This window comes from Chelonoidis abingdonii, chromosome 1 (assembly GCF_003597395.2).
Source record: "Chelonoidis abingdonii isolate Lonesome George chromosome 1, CheloAbing_2.0, whole genome shotgun sequence".
In the NCBI taxonomy this organism is placed as follows: Eukaryota; Metazoa; Chordata; order Testudines; family Testudinidae; genus Chelonoidis; species Chelonoidis abingdonii.
In genome coordinates this window covers 274,433,875-274,455,413 of record NC_133769.1, presented here as the reverse complement: position 1 = coordinate 274,455,413, position 21,539 = coordinate 274,433,875, and the positions used below count along the sequence as shown (strand labels likewise).

General features: G+C 43.8%; 1 protein-coding gene across 2 annotated transcripts in view; it reads right to left on the bottom strand.

Moving 5' to 3' along the window:
* UGGT2 (UDP-glucose glycoprotein glucosyltransferase 2) overlaps positions 1-21,539 on the bottom strand; it is a 273,527-nt gene that overhangs the window by 217,044 nt on the left and 34,944 nt on the right. For both annotated transcript variants that reach the window (XM_032785015.2, XM_032785017.2), the window contains exon 8: positions 16,077-16,177. In XM_032785015.2, coding sequence (XP_032640906.1) covers positions 16,077-16,177 — 101 coding nt within the window. The remainder of the gene's footprint in view (positions 1-16,076; positions 16,178-21,539) is intronic.

Genomic DNA, 21,539 nt, shown 5'->3' with positions numbered 1-21,539 from the left:
AAACACAAAGATAACTAAACAAAAGTTAAACTAGAAGTATACTATTATATATTATTGTTTAGAGGTGGCATATCCACCAGGTGTAGGCCACACAAGAATTATATCACTGTGTAGTAACGATGATTCTTCAAGAATGTTGTCCCTATGGGTGGTTCACTGTGAAGGTGTGCTTGCATTGCTGGCTGCTGACTGGAAACCTTCAGTAGTGTGCACTGAACACGTCCCACACATGCACTGTTTCTCCCGGTTTCCCCTCCATGAGCTAGCCAGTGTGTGCGGGCTATCTCCTCGTTCCTCTTCTCTACTGCAAAGTCACTGACAAGATCTCTGAATGCAGAAGGGAGGAGCGGTAAGGTGAGAGCACCGAGAGGGGGACAAAGCTCAAAGAACCATCATTACTCGCAAGAAGATGAGTAATTTCTTCTTTGAGTAGTGCCCTGTGGATGCTCACTGTAGGTGATTCCACACAGTATCCCTACAGAGGGCTGGTGGTCGGAGTCAGGTCATACAGATGACCAATACTGTGAGCCGAAAGAAGCACTGGAGGCAAGAGTTCCCAGGTGATGCGCAATAATGATTCTGCGAAGGTGTGGACTGATGCGCCATCGGCACACTCTACAATTCTGAGATAGAAAATTCTTGAAGAAGGGCAACGAATGAAGGAGATCGACCTGTGGAGTGTTGCACATTTATTTTGCAGGAGTCATGCTGTGGATCTTAAAACCTTGTATAATGCAGGTTCGAGACCTGTTTGAAGATCTCTGGATGATATTGGACAAGTCCTTAGATCTTGCCAAATAGAGAGGAAAAGTTTAGGAGACTTCTCTGAAAGACTTCGTCTAACTCAGGTAAAAGATAGGACTCTTCTGACATCTAGAGTTGTGGCAATATAGCCTCCTGTTTTTGGAGAGGCTTGAGGTAGAAATTGGAAGGTGAATCAGTGGTCATGTGAAATGGGCAGGTTACTTAGGGAAAATTTTGGGATGTGGCTGAATGTAGCTTGTCCTGAAAAATACTGGTGGGGGGACGGCGGCGGAATGTGCCAATAGAGTGTTTATTTCTCTTATTTTCCTAAGCTGAAGTGTTGCTGGTCAGGAAGGCCATTTCCACTGAAAGTTATGTAAGTGAAAACAAGTTGCACAAGGCTTGAATGGAGGTCTAGTAAGGTCTTCAATACCAGGTTTGGTCCTGCATGAGGGTAAGATTGCCAGGGTTGTGGGAAAAGGTTTTATTCTACCCTAAGGAAATCGTTTAGCCGTCAGGTTGATAGAAACTGAGTATCCATCTACTACAGACAGTGAAGTGCTATAGATGCTAGGTGTTCCTTGAGGGAACTGAGAGTAGTTCCCAAAGTCTTAGAAGTTAGTACATGTGCTAGGATCTTTGGAAACGTTGCAGATATCAGAGAGATTTTGTTGGGAAATAACACCAAAATCCAAAACCAGGCTATTTTTCTAGAGAATAAATCCAAACTGTTCCAAACTTTCTACGTGTAATTATACCCCTTGCGTCTATAAAGATAGTAGGAGTAATAGAAACAGAAGTATTTATATCTCTTTTGACTGTAAGGGTTGTAAGCTGGCTGTCACCTGACCAGAGAACCCAAATCAGGGACATGGATATTTAATATCTTGAGGGAACGGAAGTATTTGTGTGTGTGCTGTTAGAAATTTGGTTGTTGTTCACTGCGGGGGCTCAGAGGGACCAGACATGCACCAGGGTTTCTCTCCAATCTCCTCCGATACTAGCTCTTTATAGTTCAGAAATAGCGAGTACTAGGGAGATAAGGCGAGTTTAGGCTTTGTTTGTTTTTTTATTTGCAAAATGTGTATGTTGTCTGGAAAGGAGTTTTCAAAGTGTATTTTGCTGAAAGGATTTTAATTTGTACTTGTATACTAGGCTGGGAGGGTATTCCCAGTGTAAAATGCTGAAAAGACCCCTGACTAATCCATTTTAAAATTTCAAAGATAATTTTTAACTGTTTTTCTTCTCTTTAATTAAAGGTTTCTTGTTTAGACGTGATTGTTTTTTTATTCTGGTGTGGACCCAGGGCGATGGTTCTGGGATTGCACCAGGGAATGGCTGGGGAGAAAGGAGGGAAGGGGGTGAGAGAAAGGCTAATTTCTCTCCTGTGTTAGATTACTGTCTCGTCCAGGGAGAGTCTGAGAGGGGAGAAGAGAAAGGAGGGAGGAGGTTGCATTTTTCCTCTCTGTTTAAGATTCAAGAGTTTGAATCACATTGATCTTCAGGATAACCAGGGAGGGAAGCCTGGGAGAAGGCAACGGTGGGGAAGGGTTGTACTTTCCTTGTGGTAAGAATCCAGAGGGTCTGGGTCTTGGGGGTCCCCGGGCAAAGTTTTGGGTGGGACCAGAAGGTACCAGGCACTGTAATTCCTGGTTGGTGACAGCACTACAGGTTCTAAGCTGGTAACTGAGCTTAGAGGAATTCATGCTGGTACCCCATCTCTTGGACGCTAAGGTTCAGAGTGGGGAATTGTACCATGATACCTTGTACCTCCTTCAAGCAGGAGTTCTTTATGCACTGGAACCATGAAGGAGTCAAGCCCTGAGGCAAACAATCCCCAGGCTGGGATAGAGGGTGCATCCTTCGTTCTGCGAGACGAGGTAAGGAATGGACTGGAGAGAGAGTAGCAGGCACCTTACAAGTTGTAACAGGTAGGGGTTCCAAGTCAGTCTTGCCCAAGAAGGAGCAATCAATATGATGTGTCCTCCTTCTCTTTTTATTTTTAACAGGAGTTTTGACAGTAGGGAAAATAGAGGAAAGGCACAGAGAAGGTCCCTGCCCTATGGGAGAAAAAATTACTACTAACCTTTCTGTAACTATCGTTCTTCGAGATGTGTTGCCCATGTCCATTCCAATGTAGGTATGTGCACACCCGAAGTACAGCTGCTGGAATTTTTTCCTTTAGTGTTATCCATTGGGGTGGCTCCAGTGCCCTCCAGTTTCGGGCACTCATAGTACCGATATCAAGGGCCCTACTGGCCCCACTCCCCTTCAGTTTCTTCTTGTAGATAGCCTCCAAGACTGGGGACAGAGGGTGGGTTTTGGAATGGACATGTGCAACACATCTCGAAGAACAACAGTTACTGAAAGGTTCGTAACCATTTTTGGTTCTTCAAATGCTTGCGTATGTCAGCTCCAATGTAGGTGACTCACAAGCAGTTGTACCGGAGGTGGGTTCAGAGATCAAGGATAGGCTGACTGTAAAAGCACATGGCTGATGCCAGCATTGAGTACAGCACAGATGAACTCTATCCTTTGGACTGGGATGAGGATGACCTTCAAATGTGCAGCTCAGTACTACTCGGACCAGGGCTTGAAATGCCTGCAGATTAGGTTGTGGTCTTTCCTCTGAGCTTCCCCCAAACACTTGAGGAAGCTCAAATGTGAGTTGCTCAAAGGCACAGGCTTACTGCATGAGGCGCAGGGCTTAAACCCCAATGACAGAGGCATGCCCCAGTACTATCCAAGTGAGGAGGTGTCCAAACTATCTAAGATCTATAAAGTACTAAAACCAAACTACAAGAACTATTAACACTACATTTGGAAGAAAAAACACTAAGAGAAGGATTGCCTAAGCAATGAAGGGTTCCAGCAACTGTCACGGGAGGTAAGGAGGAACTGAAGGGGAACAGGGTCAGGAGGGCCCTTTATTCCAGTGCTACAAGCATGCGACACCAGACGGCACTGAACCTGACCCAACAGATACCGCTAAGGGAAAAAAATCCAGAAGCTGTGCTCAGGGTGTGCACACAACTACACTGCAATGGACATATGCAAGCACTCAAAGAGGAAAGAGAGTCTTGCCCAATGAGTGTTGTCCCATGCCTGCTCTGGAGCAGTAGTGTGGACATTCCTTGTTCAGGTAAGTGATGAACAAGTCCATGGTCGATGCCCCTCACTGCCTGAATAGGTCCTGAAGTACCACTGGGTTTATCTCCTACTTGTGGTCATGTGGGAATTTGTGACTGAGACTGTCCACTGTCAAGTTTTGAGAGCCCAGAAGGTAAGCCACTGGTAGTGTGATATCACAGGTGATGCACCAGTTCCACAGTCTCATTGCCTCTGAACAGAGGTAGGGTGATCTGGCTCCCCCTTGTCTATTTATATAGTATATACATGCTATGTGGTCTGTTAAGACTCTCGGGTGTGATCCCTTTGGCGGAGCCCAACGGCCTCTGGCCTAAGATGGCGGCCTGCAGGGCCTTGAGATGGCGTCTGTATGGCCAATTGTAGGTCATCCAAAGGTCACACTAGCACTGTGTGTTACCTTCAGGGCCGTGTGCAGATTCCCGCTCTTTTTGCCTGGTCAGCTAAAGGTTAGGCTAGGGCCGTGTGCAGTCTCCTGCTCTCCTGCCCAGCAACCCAGGGGTCAGGTTAGTGCCGTGTGCATACCACCTAAGTGCCTTGTGCAAAGGGGCCCAGTCTGACCAATGGTAAGACAGTTCACAAGGTCAGACTAGGGTTGTGTGCAAACCTAGGCTAGTGTGCTGTGTGCAGCTTCTAGCAGCTTCTTGTGTGCCGTCTGCAAAATCTGCCCACGTAGGGGGCAACAGCTCGGAACCTGGAGGGTGGGGGAGCTAGGGACCAATCAAATTGTGGCATTGTGTGTTTCAGTCCTGGAATTAAAACTAGGCCTCAAGCCAGGGTCTGTTGAGTGTCCATAACTGACTGAAGACTGATCAACCTTCAGTTGGGGCTCCCAGTGATAGCCGGCTCGGACGTGTGTTTTATCAGTTCTTGGACGTGTTGCCCATTCTACTTATGTTTATTTCTTGGGTTCTGCCAGGTGATTATTATTTCTTGGGTTCTACCATTGCATTTATGATTTAACGGTATTTTTCTTCGGATTGTTTGCAGAGACGGATGTGTCTTGTTATTTCCTGGGATCGGATATCCCCTAGGTGTCTCTCTGCTGGTGCTGATCTGGAAATTGGTATTTGTGTGCTACTGTTTGTTGCTAAACTGTCTGTGCTTGGCATAACTTCTTCCTTGCTTTTCCTTATTTGGTAGACACAGTGTACTGCTGTCTGTGTACACTGCCTTGTCAGAAAGCTCTGTGTATCTTGTCTGCAATAAGATCTGTGTATGCATGTCTGTGATAAGGTCTGTGTGTGCTTGTCTGTCATAAAGTTTATGTATATTGGTACCAAATCTGATTTATTGAAAGATTGCTATTTAAGTTCAATTTAATGTCTGTAATATAATGTTTGGTGTATTTGTTTGTTTGTAAAGGATCGAATCTTTGATGTTACTAGACATAACAGTGTATCTAGAGTGTATACAGTTTTTATATTCATAGTGCTGGTAGTGGCAATTGAAGTATCAACGTTGTGGTTTCTGATGTAAATAGGTTTTGTTCTGTTAGTTGGTAAGTACTCCTCCCCAGCCCAGTTGTGCTTATATCAGTCAATAAAGATGCACTATTGTTTTTAGTTTAACAGTTCGTCTGGTCTCGCGTTTTTTCTATTGGATTCAAAGACCTAACCAGAACCATTCTTTTTAGGTCCGGACACCCTGATCAGCCGGAGGAAGAAGGGCAAGGAGCGAGAAACAGCGCGGATGTGCGGGCCTAATGACACTTGCTACCGAAGTTCTCCGATTAGACAGCAAAGGATGCACACCCATAGGGATGCATTCAAAGAAGAAGACATTTCTTAGCCCAAAATCACGTATATCATCAGACAAACAAGGAACATGATTATGGGGGGAAGGATATTAATATACAAGGAGAATAATTAAGGCTGATGTATAAGGGGATAGGTCAGTGTTTGAGGATTGGCTGTTAAACCAGGGTTGATGAGTTTCATCCGTTGAGGGCCTTAGCATCTGGGGCAAAACAAGAACTTGGTCTGCAGTGAAGGCAGGGGCGGACGCAATACCTTGCAAGGTCCCTTCAGTTGTAGGAGTAAAGGGATATCTCCAATTATTTAAAAAAATGTATGTCTTATAGTTAACTTTTGGTTTCTTAAACAAAATAAAGAATGAGGCAACATGTTTAAATTTCTCTCTCCCATCTTCCTCAACAATAAACCACCTTCATGTTTCCTCCACAGCATTCCCAACTTTCAGTTCTAATGGCAATAAAACCATCTCTGTTCAATAAAATAACGTAGTTCACTACAAGATAATAAAGAAATAGACAGTGGAATGAATAATTCCAAACTCATTCTTGAAGTCGATGGGATGAAATGATATTTCAGGAGTGTTTAAAATTAAAAGAGGAGGGATAGTCAAAGAAGAGTTGTGAACAGTAAAATATTAATGACATTTATAAGAAAAACACTCTCTGGACAATGAGATTTTTGAGAAAAACACATTACTAACATTTTTAAACACGTGTTTTTTGAGATGTGTTGCAAGTGTTCCATTGTTCCATGTTAGAGATTGTGTGCACCAGCTGTACAGGTGTTGAAGAGTTTTACCGTAACCGTTGGGGCGGCTCAGCATCTCTCTGTTGTCTCACGTTACACTGTACTGCATTAAGCATGGGCACCCCGAAACCAATTGTTCTTCCACCCCAGTGGCTCCAGCAGAGAGGGAATAGGTTGGGTCATGGGGGGACATATGAACACATCTTAGAACAACAGCTTATGGAAGTTAACACTGTTTTTTCTTCTTCAGTAGCTGATTGCAAGTGTTACGATCCATTGTAGGTGAACCACACACAGAAACATCTGAAGGTGGGTTTGAGTCTATTTGAAAGGAACTTGTGTCCACTCGTCCTAATTTAGTAATAATCTCTACACTGTTTGAGCAGATGTGTAGGTTGAGAGTCACGTGTGAATGATGAACAGGTTGCACGTTGCGATGGTCTTAATAATGGCATTATCAGTCAAGAAACGCCGTCAGAGGTGTTAGGATCTAGTTGACATAACCCAACATTCTATGTGTGGCTTCATGTAGCCAAACTAGAAACACAGGCAAAATAAAACAGATATCTATGGAAAAACTGTTTGCAGGAAACCAGACTACCTTTCATTCTGTCAAAATGCAACAAACAAAAACAAAGATTTAGAAGGATTAGTCCATTTTCAGATAAAATTTGGTAACACTTTTTCTAAAGTCTACAGTGTGCAGTGTCTCTCTCCCTTATTACTGTTCAGGCTCCTGGAAGAAGGTTTTGATAAGAAAACTGCTTAGAGGACATGGAAAAAGTGAAGACCACTTTCAATAAGGACAACTTGAGATGGCTGAGGTAGATTTATATCTGCTTTAAAAAACCTTAGGAAAATATGACATAAACACCCTATTCCACTAATGCCTGGCATTGCATCGCTTCTAAAATTGTACTTCACTAAAAGGGTGCAACGACAGGTCACTAGAAGCTCAAAGTGGAGATCATCGCTTGTTAAGACTAGATTCAGTCCGATGGTGGAACAGGGCTCTGTACATGAGGAAACAGTTTATCCAAATCCTTTAAAAACATTACAGCCATCAGGCTGGGATAAGAAAAAGCGCAGTTGCTCACAGGTGAGTGAAATGCCAATATAGTTGCTAAGTGAATCCTGATTGAGCTAATCACCAATCCTTGATGTTGTCAGATAAAAAAAGACAGTTCAGCACATGATGAATAAAAGCAAGAATAGGGGAGACCTCTTTTAGCCTCAACCGGATAGAAAACCTCTTCCACTTAGACATGCCAGAGCAATGTGTATAAGATGGACCTTATCCAGTTTGACTTTGCACAGTTCTGGGCAGAAGAGGGATCAGGGAGAAGCATACAGCAGAGCCTCTGAAAATGGCAGGAGAAATGCATCCATCAATTAACCGGGGCTGTGTCCAGCTCTGAAGCAGAACCAGTGACATTTTGTGTTGTCCTTTGTTGCAAACAGATCTACTAGGCAAGTTCCCCAGAGCTGGAAAATAGACGTTGTTATAACTGGGTGAATGAACCACTCCTAATCAATAAACAGTCTCCTCATGTGATCTGCCAGCATACTCTGAGCCCCTGGGAGGTGGGTCACTTTCTGAAGGATAAAGTTTCTGATGCAGAAGTCCCAAAGCAGGACTGCTTCGTGACAGAGTGGAGAGAACTGGGCTCCTCTGTGCTTGTTTATATTGAATTGTTGGTCAACTCCAATGCACCCCTTCCCCTTATGCAAGGAAGGTATACTGTGCAAGCTAAATGAATTGCCCGCAGGTCCCTGATGCTGCTATGTAGATTGAGATCTTGGGAAGACCGGAAACTCTGCAGGGGTCCCAGGTGAGCCCCCTCCCAGGTCAGAGGCACCCATGACTAAGGTAAAAGATTGTGGAGGTGGGGCAAAAGGAACTCCTTTGCAGACATTAATCAGATCTATCCACCAATCTAGGGAGGCTAAAATGTGATTTGGTATGCATACTAACATGTCTAGGTGGTGCCTTCTTGGAGAATACACCTCTGTCACCTAGCCCTGAAGGAGTCTGAGATGCAGTCTGGAACATTGGACCCTAGCAGCCATAAACAATTTCTCACCATGGTGAGAGGATAAGCCTCTAAGTCCAGAATGAAGCTTCACATTGTATGAAACCTTCTCTGGGGTAGCAAGGCCCTAGCCACTGTTGAGACCAGGACCAACTTGTCTGAGTTGATCAACAGACCTAGCACGTCCAAGATGGATCAGATTATGCAAAGGCTGAACAGCACTTGCAATCTAGATTATCAACCAGTCATTCAGGAAAGGGAACATACGGACCGTAACCTCTGGAAAAATGCTGCTACCACCACCAAAGGCTTCGTAAAAACATGTGGGGCAGCTGAGACCAAAGAGGCGGCCTGTAAACTAATACTGGAGGATACTGACAGTGAATCTCAGAATATTTCTGTGGCATTGAGTTGCCAGGTGAAAGTAGGTGCCCTTTAAGTACAGAGCAGCATATTAGTCCCCTGGCTCCAAGGAAGGAATAACGGAAACTAGAATGACCATCAGGAATTTTGATTTTTTCAGAAACTTGTTTTAACATCTTGTAGCGAGGAGGTGGGATACCCCACAGCCTCGCTGAGGGACAAGCCTCCCCTAGCACGAATGTGGGAGGAGCCAGTGGATCCTGCACCTGCCCCCCAGAGGTCATGGTGCAGGAAAGGAAACAGAACAGCCCTGCTGCAAAGCTCAGTTGAAAGCCAGCTGCCAGAGAGGCCAGATGCCTGTGGCCTAGCTCTCGGGGAGAACGCTGGCAGGTTGCGGCTGACCCAACAACTGGCCAGGCCAGCCCAGCCTACCCCTCGCCAGCTACCCCGAGGAGCAGCTGCACCTACCCCTCGCCAACTACCCTGAGGAGCAGCCGAGCCTACCCTTTGCTAGTTACCCGGAGTAACCGATGGTGCTGGGAACCGCTGAGGACACTGGCCAAACCCAGGTACCTTACGAGGGGCAGTCCGGAAGTAGCCCGGGGGCAGCCGACCCTGGTCTGGCCGCAGCAGGGTCAGAACCAATATCAGTGTGTTGCAGTCAGGATCCCCACTGACGCAGCAGCGAGTCTTCTGCCGCTGCTAGGGCCCCAGGCTGGGAGGCAGTGGAGTGGGTGGGCCTGTTCCCCCCTGCCACCCTACTCACAGGTGGCAGTCTCCCCCTCGCACCAGACACTCAGAAGTCGGAGCTCCTGACCATGTGTTTGCTGCCCTGCCCTGACCAAGGGCCAGGGCTCATATTGAACTATTGGCTCAGCCCCTAAGGGCCTGAGCTCCTGACTGTGTGTTTGCTGCCCCGCCCTGACCTAGGGCCTGGGCTTGTATTGAACTATTGGCTCAGCCCCTGCCTAAGGGCCCAAGCTCCTGACTGCGTGTTTGCTGCCCCGCCCTAACCCAGGGCTTGGGCCCAGAGCGACCTAGTGCGAGGCAGTGGGATACTCCACAGCCCCGCGGAGGGATGAGCCTTGGCTGAGCCCTTCTATACACCTTAGATCTAAAATAGGCCTTCAGGATCAGGAAGTATTGGGAGTAAAACCCCTTTCTGCTGAACAAAGAAGAGACTGCCTCTATTGTATCTCTTGCAATAACACTGCTTCATGAAAGAAGTCCTGAAAAGTGTCAGTGAAGCAGTTGAGGGGAGACAGAAATAAACTGAAGTATACGTCCCACTTCTACCATGCTTAGAACACACTGATCTGCTGTGATGTGGGCCCAAGTATGACAGGAGTGGGACAGGTGGTTTGCAAAAATTGGAGAAGAATAATATGGCATTCATGGAACTGATAGCCTGCTGTCGACCTACCCATCAAAATGAGCTCTTGGAAGATGCCACCTTCCTTAAATGATCCAACCACCTTATCTGGGAGCTTGTTTATGAACTTCAAAAGTGTATCCCACAGGGTGAAATCACAACGTACCAGCAAAGCTTGCTGGTATGCAATGTAAAGATGTAATTCATCTGTGGAATAAGTCCAGCTTCTTAGCCTCTCAATCTTTAGGGGTTGAATCCTTGCACCCTGCCTCTCTTTTTCATTGGCCGCTGACACTACAAAGAGGCCTGGAGGAGGATGGTTATACAGGTGCTCGAATCCCTGGAAGGAACATAATACCGTCTCTCCACTCTTTTTGCAGTTGAAGGCAGGGAAGCTGGGGTTTGCCTGAGGATCCTGGTATGCTCTGAGATACCCTCATTTATTGGGGGAAGCTATCCTAGCTGGAGTCAGAATGACCACCAGTTTGTATGATTTTTTCCTGGACCTTCTTCAGGTAGATATCTAGGGCCATAGCCATCCTCCTCAACAACTCCGGATGAGTCTTAAAATCATCAGAAGGTGGAGAAATAGGTTCCACCACAATTGTCTCATCAGGGGATGAGGAAGAATGGTACCAGGGACTGATCCAGTTCCTACTCCTCTTGCAGCTGAAAGGGATCCAGAATCTGCTCAATGCCGGGCTCAGTACCAACGCTATGGTGTTTACAGTGTCGATGCTCCTGCTGCCAAGTAGTTGAAGCCGGATGAGGTGGTTGTGCAGATAATCCTGATTGAGAGGGAAAGTCCCCTATGTTTCAAAAGGGCCACTGCTATGGCCCAGGCCCCAGCTACGCACAGCCCAAGGGTCTCTCCAATACGTCCCATGCGGATACTGAGACTGAAACTAGGGCTGGCAGGTGAAAAAGGTATGAAGGAGAATCCAGGGAGCTACAGACCGGTCAGCCTCACTTTTGTCCCCAGAAAAATCATAAAGCTGGTCCTCAAGGAATCCATTTTGAAGCACCTGGAGAAGAAGAAGGTAATCAGGAAATGTCAACATGGATTCATCTGACCAAACTGATTGTGGCTCTGTGGGTATCGGGAAAGTGGTGGACGTGATACAGCTTGACTTTAGCAAAGCTTTTGATATGGTCTCCCACAGTATTCTTGCCAGAAAGTTAAAGAAGTACGGATTGGATGAATGGACTATAAGGTGAATAGGAAGCTGACTAGATCACCGGGCTCAATGGGTAGTGATCAATGTCTCGATATCTATTTGGCAGTCAGTATCAAGCGGAGTCAGTCCTGGGACTGATTTTGTTATAAATCTTCATTAATGATCTGGATGATGGAATGGATTGCACCTCAATAAGTGTATGGATGACACTAAGCTGAAGGGAGAGGTAGATACGCTGCAGGGTAGGGATAGGGTCCAGAGTGACCTAGACAAATTGGAGGATTGGGACAAAAGAAATCTGATGAAGTTCCACAAAGACAATTGCAGAGTCCTGAACTTAGGACGAAAGAATCCCATGCACTGCTACAGGCTGGGGACCAATTGACTAAGCAGCAGTTTGCAGAAAAGCACTTGGGGAACTAGATGTGAGTCAACAGTGTGCTCTTATTGCCAAGAAAGCTAGCGGCATATTAGTCTGCATTAGTAGGAGCACTGCCAGCAGATCGAGAGTGATTATGCCCCTCTATTTGGCACTGCTGAGGCCACATCTGGATTAATGCATCCAATTTTGGGGCACTACAGAAAGGGTGTAACAAACTGGAAAGAGTTCAGCAGAGGACAACGAAAATGATTAGGGGGCTGGGGCACATGACTTACAAGGAGAGGTTGAGGGAACTGGGGTTATTTAGACTGCAGAAGAGAAGAATGAGGGGGGATGTGATAGCAGCCTTCAACTTCCTGAAGGGGGGTTCCAAAGAGGATGGGTAGTGGCAAATGACAGAACAAGAAGCAATGGTCTCAAGTTTCAGTGGGGGAGGTCTAGGTTGGATATTAGGTAAAATTATTTCACTAGGAGGGTAGTGAAGCACTGGAATGGTTTACCTAGGGAAGTGGTGGAATCTCCATTCTTAGAGGTTTTTAAAGCTTGACAAAAGCCATAGCTGAGATGATTTAGCTGGGTTTGGTCCTGCTTTGAGCAAGGGGTTGGACTAGATGACCTCCTGAGGTCTCTTCCAACCCTAACCTTCTATGACCTATCCCTCCTGATGAGACTGTTTAAATTGGGATACATATGATCTCACTTCTGAGTTTGATGAAGAAAAAGGTACTTCCTGTGATCACGGCAGTGCCATACCCATCAGTACCAGTGAAGAAGGCTCAGACCTTGAAGAAAGAGGAGCTAGAGAGATAATCTGTGACTTTCCCCTGGACAGTACTGCCTAATTAGATTCCTGATGGCTGAATTTGAGGGAGCAGCCTGATGAGGAGGTGAAGGTACTGAAGGAAGTACCTTGGGTGCTGGTACCATCTGAGTCTCTTAACTGCTAGTGATGGTAGCACAAATAGGTTTAGCAACTCTCTCACAGCCTCAAACACCTCTCGGCACTGGTAGTTCCAGAGACAGATGGTAGATTCTGGGGTGCTCAGTACCCAGACTGAGATAGACGGTTCAGATGGAAAATGTAGCACTGATCAGCGGATATTTTAATTTAGCTGCCCTGTCCTTTTTAAGAATGGTGCTTAATGCCTTGACAAGTACCACACTTGTTGCTCAGATGGGCCTTCTCCAAGCACCTAAGGCAGCTGAGGTGAGAGTCACTATTAGGCATTGCCTAATCATAAGAATGGCAGAACTTGAAACCCAGAGAGTGCAGTCTATCACCAGTAGTGGGGCCAATACCCAAACTGGATGCCAGAACTATACAAAACAAAAACAAAACAAAAAATTTTTGTTACTAACCAACTAACTACTAAACTACCTAACAAATTCCTAGGTACTATTTTCAGGTTTTGAAAAAAGACTTGCAGAAACAAGGACAGGGAGCTCCAACAACCATCATGGGCAACAGGAAGGAACTAAGGGGAGATTAGGGACAGCTTGGGTCTTTATGCATATGCCGGAGACAGCAGAGGGCACTGAGGCCATCCTGATGGATACCACTAAGGTTCAAAACTCTCAGACTACTATGCACTGGACAAACACATACCCCAGAATGGACATATGCAAATCACTCAAAGAAGAACTTGCACTTCTACTGGGGCAGTAAAAAAATAAAAATAATCCCGTTTCAGACCAATGAATGCTGAATGCACACCAAAGCTTTCATTAATTAGTACCTCTAGAATTCATTTCATGCAGCACCATTAAAAGTATTCACCTGTTTTGTGTACACATTAATAGCCATAGATAATAAACCAAAAAAATAAAACCATATGGAATTGGAAAGAATTAGAGTTACTGATTAGTGTTACTGACTGTGAAAAATGGAGCATACATAATCAGATTTTGACATCCTTTAATGTTCCCACCAGGCATCAAATGCCTCATTAAGTATGTATACATCCTGCACTAGACCAATGTTTTCCACGTGGGATAGTGGAATAATAATAATTAGTCTTACATCATTCCCTCTTACCCAGTTAGAAACCATCCAAATGTCTCTTCTGGAAATCAGGACACAATATTTGAACTATGAGGGAAGACTAGACGCAGAGCTATGGGTCAGTTATTTTACAACAGAAAGATTATAGATTTAGATACTCAACAAGCACTTTTAGCAACTTGGGGTTCCTTCTCTCTCTTATGTATAATTAAGGAATTATGCTCTTAACATCCAAGATGTGAAGATTTTCCAGATATTACTGACAAGAAGGGAAAGTAAAATATCCTCCTTTTCAGTCTCTAAGGTTTCTAGGTTATTTCCAACATGGGCTGAGTAAATAAGAAACCATTTCTCAAGTATTTAGTTTTGAATATTCAGTGCTAACATTTATTTTTCTTCAGTATGTTTCTTTAACATCACCTTCTGCTGCCCAATCTCTTTGAGCCTCAATGGAGAATCATAATTTGAAATACAATGTTCTACATAGGACAGCTCTTTTATTAAGTAAGCACACTTCTCCACAATACTCTTTTCCTGAAACAACCCACAAAAAATGTTCTACTTTCTATTAAGCTAACACGTAAATAAACTAAAACAGTGATTTCCTACTGTAAATGTGTCCTGAATTGAACATATTATAGGAATCCTAACAGGTAACTGATAGGCCAAGTGCTATTAACGTGAAAACAGATAGACTTATTAATTAAAAAAAATAAACTTATTTTCTCTGACTATAATGGCTAAGCAGGCATATGCTTAATTCTTTGATGAGTGTTAAGATAATAGTGCTGAACCTTTGTTGCTTCCCAGAAAGAACAATGCCTGCTCTTACTAATTTTCCATTCTTAAATTACTTTGTTATGACAGATTTTATACAGCAGATGTGATGGATTTAGAGCTACTCTGTCATAATTTATTAATACTGTATGTTGGCCTGGTTACTGAGATATTTTCTGTATAAATATATTGGTTTAATACAACAGACAGATGTCTGGGAAACAGACAGGAAGGGTGGGAATAACTTACGATAAGCCCCATTTCTCCACAAATATGCTTAGAGAGATCAGAAAGTGGACAGAGGGGCAGCTAGTCCTGTAACTATTACAACAGGTTTTAATTTCTGTTTAGTAGCAATACTCTGCAACTTTATATGAGAGACCTGGGTTTAATTCCTTCTCCTATTTGTTTGTTCCTCACTTCAGTTAAAAACAAGATTATCCTATCATCTGGCTGCTATGTGCTGCCATCTTGCAGAGCTAAAAAACAAAGCAGGGCTTGAGTTGGTCAGTATGTGGATGGGTAACCTCCACAGTGGGAAAAAGGCTTTGGAGAGTAGAACATATGCTAGCTGGGCCAGCTGGCCTTATCTTCACTATGCTACAAAGTTTGAACCTTTTCAAAGCCTTTACCCACTCACAAAGATCAGCAAAATCCCTGTTTACCAAAGGGTTTGAGACCTTCAAACAAATTGGATTGTATCTGCCAAAATGTGATATTTATATTTACCATATTCCAGTTTTATTAAGCAACTATAGTTCTCTACAGGGCTGTCATTCTACCATTCACGGCAGTAAACATTTAAGTTCAGAGTAAAGAAATAATTTCCATTTGAAAACACTTCTTTCTCTTGCTCACAAATCCCCCCTCTCCCCCAACACACACATTTCCTTTTGGCCCAAATTTTACACATTTAGAGATTGATGTTACAGTTGAAGAAGACAAGCTTTTTGCATTTAGGGTGTTGTTTGTTTTAAATCTGGGCATATTCACAAACAATAACAGTTAAACTTTTTATCATTGTAATAAAAGATCATTTATCAGCTATTATATAAAGCATACTGTACACACACATCGTAACTTAAGAACAAATGGTGGACTGAGAAAGTGCAAGAACTCCAACATCTCACAGACATCCACAATACATGCGGCTTCTTTAGTGCCATCAAGGCTGTTCACGGGCCAATTTGTCATGGTATGGAAGGACGGAACCACAGTTCTGAAGGACAACAAAGCCATCTATTCTCGCTGGAAAGAACATTTTGAAGATCTCCTAAACTAAAGCTCCCAAGAGCAGCAAGGAGGAACTTTATTGCAGACCAGCAGTTCCCTTCATTTCCCTGGTACAGAGCCTGAGGTGGCAGAGGAATAGGCACGGACCAGATGGACACTGCTAAGGAAATATCTCCAGATCCTGGAATGCATGTGCAACCTAAAGTCCATTACATATAGGGACAAGCACTTGAAGAATAAAGTAGTTTTTATTATAGTTTTTATAATCACCAATACAGCAAAGAAGAATTAAACAAAATGAGTGTCAACTCACAAACAAACACAGCATACTAAATATATACCTTGTAGCTCCCAGACCTTCAGAGGTTCCAGATTATTAGTACTTTCAATTAGGTGTTTTCTGAACTCCCTCAGATTATCTTTAAGATCAGGATACATTTGTCTATATCAAAACATTAAAAAAAATCTAATTACCTCCCTCCATCACATACAAAACTGTTTATGGTTTTATCTTGATTCTTTATTTAAGGTAACAAACAAGAATTTAACACTTCTAGTTCACTTCTATAAACAGAGATTAGGATTTATGAATTCAGCCACAATTTAAAGGCCTCATTTTGAAAATGCTAAACAGCCACAGCTTCTATTCATCATTTCAAGGAGAAGTGCAATTACTCAGTAATTCTCTAGAATAGACCCTAAATAAATGGATGGGATATTTTAACCTAATTTAGGTTTCTAACAAATAGACAACATGATATTGTATATGAAATGAACTTTGCATTAAGCGTATTAAGGGTCTGGCAAAATGCTCTCAAATTTAGAGGATTTACTGCAAACATGGGGCCATGCACATCCACGAGTAACTCAACTAAATTCCATGGAGTTACATAAGGGTTGTATTTTGCACGTTCTTAAACTATTTTCACCATAGTCACCTCCCAAAATTTATTATATATTAGAAGGTCACACACTTTGTTGCTTCTGCAGCCTGATCTTGTTTCTTATTCCGGGGTTCCTTGCATTCCTCCATTCATGCTCAGAAGCTCCCTGAGTGACACCCTCCTATCACCCTCTGTTTCAGGGACTCCCTGCAACCTCCCTCCCTGTGAGAGGGTCTCTGTGTGTTCCTCATTCCCTGCCCCCGCATAACAAAGTGCCCCATTTTTCCCCACTCATGTTAGAGGCTTTGTGTGCCTCCCATTCCCTCTTTATCCCACAGGCCGTCCCCCTCAATTCCAGGACCACTGTGTTCCCCATATTTCCTCCTTCCCCACTGAAATGCATGAATTGATTGGATAAGGGGTTCAAAAATTATTACATTACACCACTTCCTCGATACAATGCCACTTGATATAACACAAATTCGGATATAAAGCGGTAAAGCAGTGCTCCGGGGGGGGGCGGGGCTGCGCACTCCGGTGGATCAACGCAAGTTCAATATAACACAGTTTCACCTATAACGCGGTAAGATTTTTTGGCTTCCAAGGACAGCGTTATATCAAGGTAGAGATGTATATCCAACAGAGAAATGCCATCAAGCTGAGTCTAAGTCCTCACAAATTCCACCAATTAAAGAGAAATTCTGCTCTCCAAACACATGCACACACCTTTCACAGCATGTGACAATACTAATAGTATGTTCTTGATCATTCTGGCAATGTTCAAATACAACAGTGATAAGCACATTATCAATATTTATGACTTGTCTACACAACAAGCTGGTGCGCTGTAGATTTACACTCTAGCTTGCAGCACAGTAACTTGCTGTGTAGACAAGCCCTTAGATAAAAGTAGATACAGAGGTGGACAGACAGATTGACATTAACTCCAGTGGAACCTGCTTGAAGTGTGAGAAAAGCATTTGGCCCATGCTGTCACTGGAATTCCTAACTTTAAAAATTGTTCAGCAATTAGTTCAGCTTTTTAATATCACAGCAATCAGAACCAAAGTAATTATAAAATACTTACTGAAGTCGGTGGATTCTGACCCTTGTTACATAACAAGGGTATTCTTGTAACCCTTACCATGTCACAAGATGGGCCATAAAATAATTTTTTTTTATCAGTTCATTTCATCCTTCATTACATGATACCAGAAATAAACTAAATCTCCAACAATAATAGTGCAAATGAAGCCACCTGAATCCTTTAGTCTAGAAGGGAACCTTGCAGAAAACTGACAAAGAAAGTTGCAGTATTTCCAAATTTTCCTGGAGACAAGAAGATTAAACATAGATCCAAGGAAGTGATTTCCTCCACACATCTACATGTAGCTGGTCTGGAGATACTTCCAATCTACAAGTGATTCCAACAGGAGGACTACTAGATTACATCATTCAGAAATTTCAAGAATACTTTATCTCAGTCAAAAATGTCACTTGTGCAGGACATATTTTCTGTATAAACTACCATAGGGAACCATTAATCATTAGATTAGATTAAAGGCCTATTTAATAAATCTAAGTCATGTGAATTTGAGCAGTTAGCAGGTGCAATAATTACAGAGTCAATTATTGGTAGCACATTGACAGCTATGTCAAAACCTACAGTATATATCCTATGCGGGTCTCTACATACCTAAGCAACGTCTCCCATGTCTACATTGCGATCTTGGCAGTGTAGTGTTCTGCTGCCTCCCACTCCTGGAGCTTTTTCTCACTACAGTCAAAGACTCTGTCATCAGAGAAAGGCTCTGGCAGTGGGGAGTGTGACAGAGTGCTGGGCAACAGCAGCTGATCCAACACTCTAGTCACTGCAACTCTAATTAGTTGCTCTAGAGTAGACCTGATTAAGGTCTGGTCTACACCACAGAGTTAGGTTGACATAAGGCAGCTTATGTTAACCTAACTCTGTAAGCATCTACACCAGGGGTAGGCAACCTATGGCACGTGTGCCAAAGGCGGCATGTGAGCTGATTATCATTGGCACTCACACTGCCCGGGTCCTGGCCACCGGTCCGGGGGGCTCTGCATTTTAATTAATTTTTAAATGAAGCTTCTTAAATATTTAAAAAACCTTATTTACTTTACATACAACAATAGTTTAGTTATATATTATAGACTTATAGAAAAAGACCTTCTAAAAAGATTTAAATGTATGACTGGCATGCAAAACCTTAAATTAGAGTGAATAAATGAAGACTCGGCACACCATTTCTGAAAGGTTGCCAACACCTGATCTAAACTAAAGCTCCTACTGATGTAAGTCACCATTACATCAACTTAAATTCACGTCCGCAAGTGGTCAATGTAGTTAGGGTAAGGCAGTATCGATTTAGACACTGCATTACTTACATCGCTTGTTGGCTGTCAGCCCCATGCAGGGCTCAGAGCTGGAGTCCCGCTGTCAGCCCTGTGTGGGGTTCGCAGCGGGAGCCCCTCGCACTCTGACTGACACTCTGAGCTGTCAGCCCCATTCAGAGCTCACAGCTGAAGCCCTCCAACTCTAGGGCTGACAGTTTCTTATTCAATCAAACAGTGCTCCTTGGTGGGGGAGTACAGGATAGTTCTATTTTTTAGTTCTCAGCTGAGAGTGATAGTTTTATGTAATGCAGGAAATTGACTGACAGACACTGAATGGAGACAAGAGATAGGACAACAAAGGTGGTAGAAATATGACTTTTCCTGATGTTCTCATAATACAGGATGGCTGGTTAGAGACATCATCTGGTTGGTCTGATCAGGTCCCTCCCCTTCTTAGGCTGGACAGAACTGGATGGAACATCTTATTTCATCGTACTGTCCCATACAATATAGTTTATTTCAGGAACTGAGTTCCAGGTAGCTGCTTTAAAAATCTCTGAAACTGGGACACATCACAGTGAAGAAGTAGAGACTCCCTGAGATCTGGTGGAATTGGTCCTAATCTGCCCAAGTGGGGTTTAAATGAGTCACTGCCTAGCATGTCTTAACACAGTCTGTGACCCATTTAGACACTATCTTTGAGTGGAGATCGAGAATGCTAGGAACAATTTCGGAGAATTCCTCAAAGGGTCTGTTCTGCCTAGATAGTAAGACTATGTCGACACAGCCCTACAGTTCAGACTAAAAGTGTGAACTGCAGCGTGTACTAGCATGCTGCACTGTAACTCCACCATGTGGATGCTGCTGGAACAAACTAAAACTCTTTAAATAGACTATGTTAACACAAACTAGGTAACCTTTTCGTTACCAAATGAACAGTGCTGTAGACAAGTACTAAGACAGAGATCTGACAACATCCAGGGTGTGAAGTTTAGCTTCTCCCCAAGTAGTGTGAGGCAAATCAACTGATTAAGATTAAAATCAGAAACCACTTTAAATAAGAACCTGAGTGAGGTTCTAAAGTAATTTTGTTCCCGTGGAATACTACATAAGGTGGCCTCGCCATAAGGGCTTGAATATTTTCTATTCTTCTGTCTGAGGTTATGGCCACTAACAAGATGGTTTTCATGGATAGGTGGTACAAAGAGCAAGTCACCAAATGCTCAAAAGGAGATCCTATCAAACTTGTTAAAACAACTTTGAGGTCTCAGGAGGGTAGAGGGTCTCTGACTGGTGGTAAGATATGAAGCAGACCGTTGAGAAATTTAGCCACGGTCAGACCATGTGGCCTTCCAGAAGGGAAGAGTGAGGAAAGAAAGCCACTATGTGCATTCTTAGGGAGCTTATGGAAAGGCCTAAACCCTTTAAGTACTCCAGGATACTAGCCAGCAGTGTTTTCAAGGAAGACAACCAATTCTCCAATGCCTAAAGAGAGAACCTCTTCTATTTAGCAGCTTAAGTAGGTCTGGTAGAGTCCTTTCTTCTGCAAGCTAGGATGTTTTCAATGCTAAGGAGCAGTATCCGTCAGTGGATCTCACACAGCCAACACCCAATCTATGAAATGAAGAGATGTGTCCAGGTGAAGGACTTCTCCCTTCAATTGTATCATCACTTCTGGGTATGCTGGAAGCATGATTAGGGGCCATGTTAACAGGTTAATGAGGTCAGAGAACCAAACCAGCTTGGGCCATGATGGGGCTATCATTATCATTAGGGCTGCATCTTGCCTGATCTTCCTGAGGATTCTCAGTATCAGAGTACCATAGGATCAGAAACGTGTCCAACACAGACCTGGCACTGGCTCCCCCTTTGGAACAGAATCTGTGGCGTTTCTTGTTCTGGTTGGATACAAACAGGTCCAATCCAGGGTCTTCCACATGCAATAGTGTAAAAATCTGCCTACCCTGAGCAAGACAGTAAACCATGAGCCTGAGAACTCCATGGACGTAGACAACATCAGCAGCTGTGAACATTTATAAGACTGAGACCTCACTGGGAAGTTCCACCAAATGGAAGGCTCTGAATGGACTGCTGAACCTCTGGTGTCAGTCGTGAGGACTGGAGCCAAAAGGACTTTCTCACGACCACCGCTGATGCCATTGTTATGGCAGCCGTGTCAGTTCCATCTAGGGCAGCTTGGAGGGAGGCCCCGGCTATGGTGTTCCCTTCCTCCACCAGAGCAGAGAATTCTTGTCTGGACTCCTGAGACAGCGAGTCCTTGAATTTTGACATGGAGTCCCAGACATTATAGTCATATCTCCCAAGTAAGGCTGCAGGTTGGAGATGTGGAGCTGTAACCCACCAGTAGAATAAATCTTTCTACCAAACAGGTCCAGCTTCTTTGAGTCCTTCGCCATGCTGGTCGCACTTTGCAGTCCTTGCCAGTCTCTTTCATTGTCCACTGTGTCCACAAGGGACCCGGGAGGGGGATGGGAATAAGGTACTCAGACCCCTTGGCAGGAACATAGTACTTTTTCTCTGCTCTTTTTTTGAAGTGGG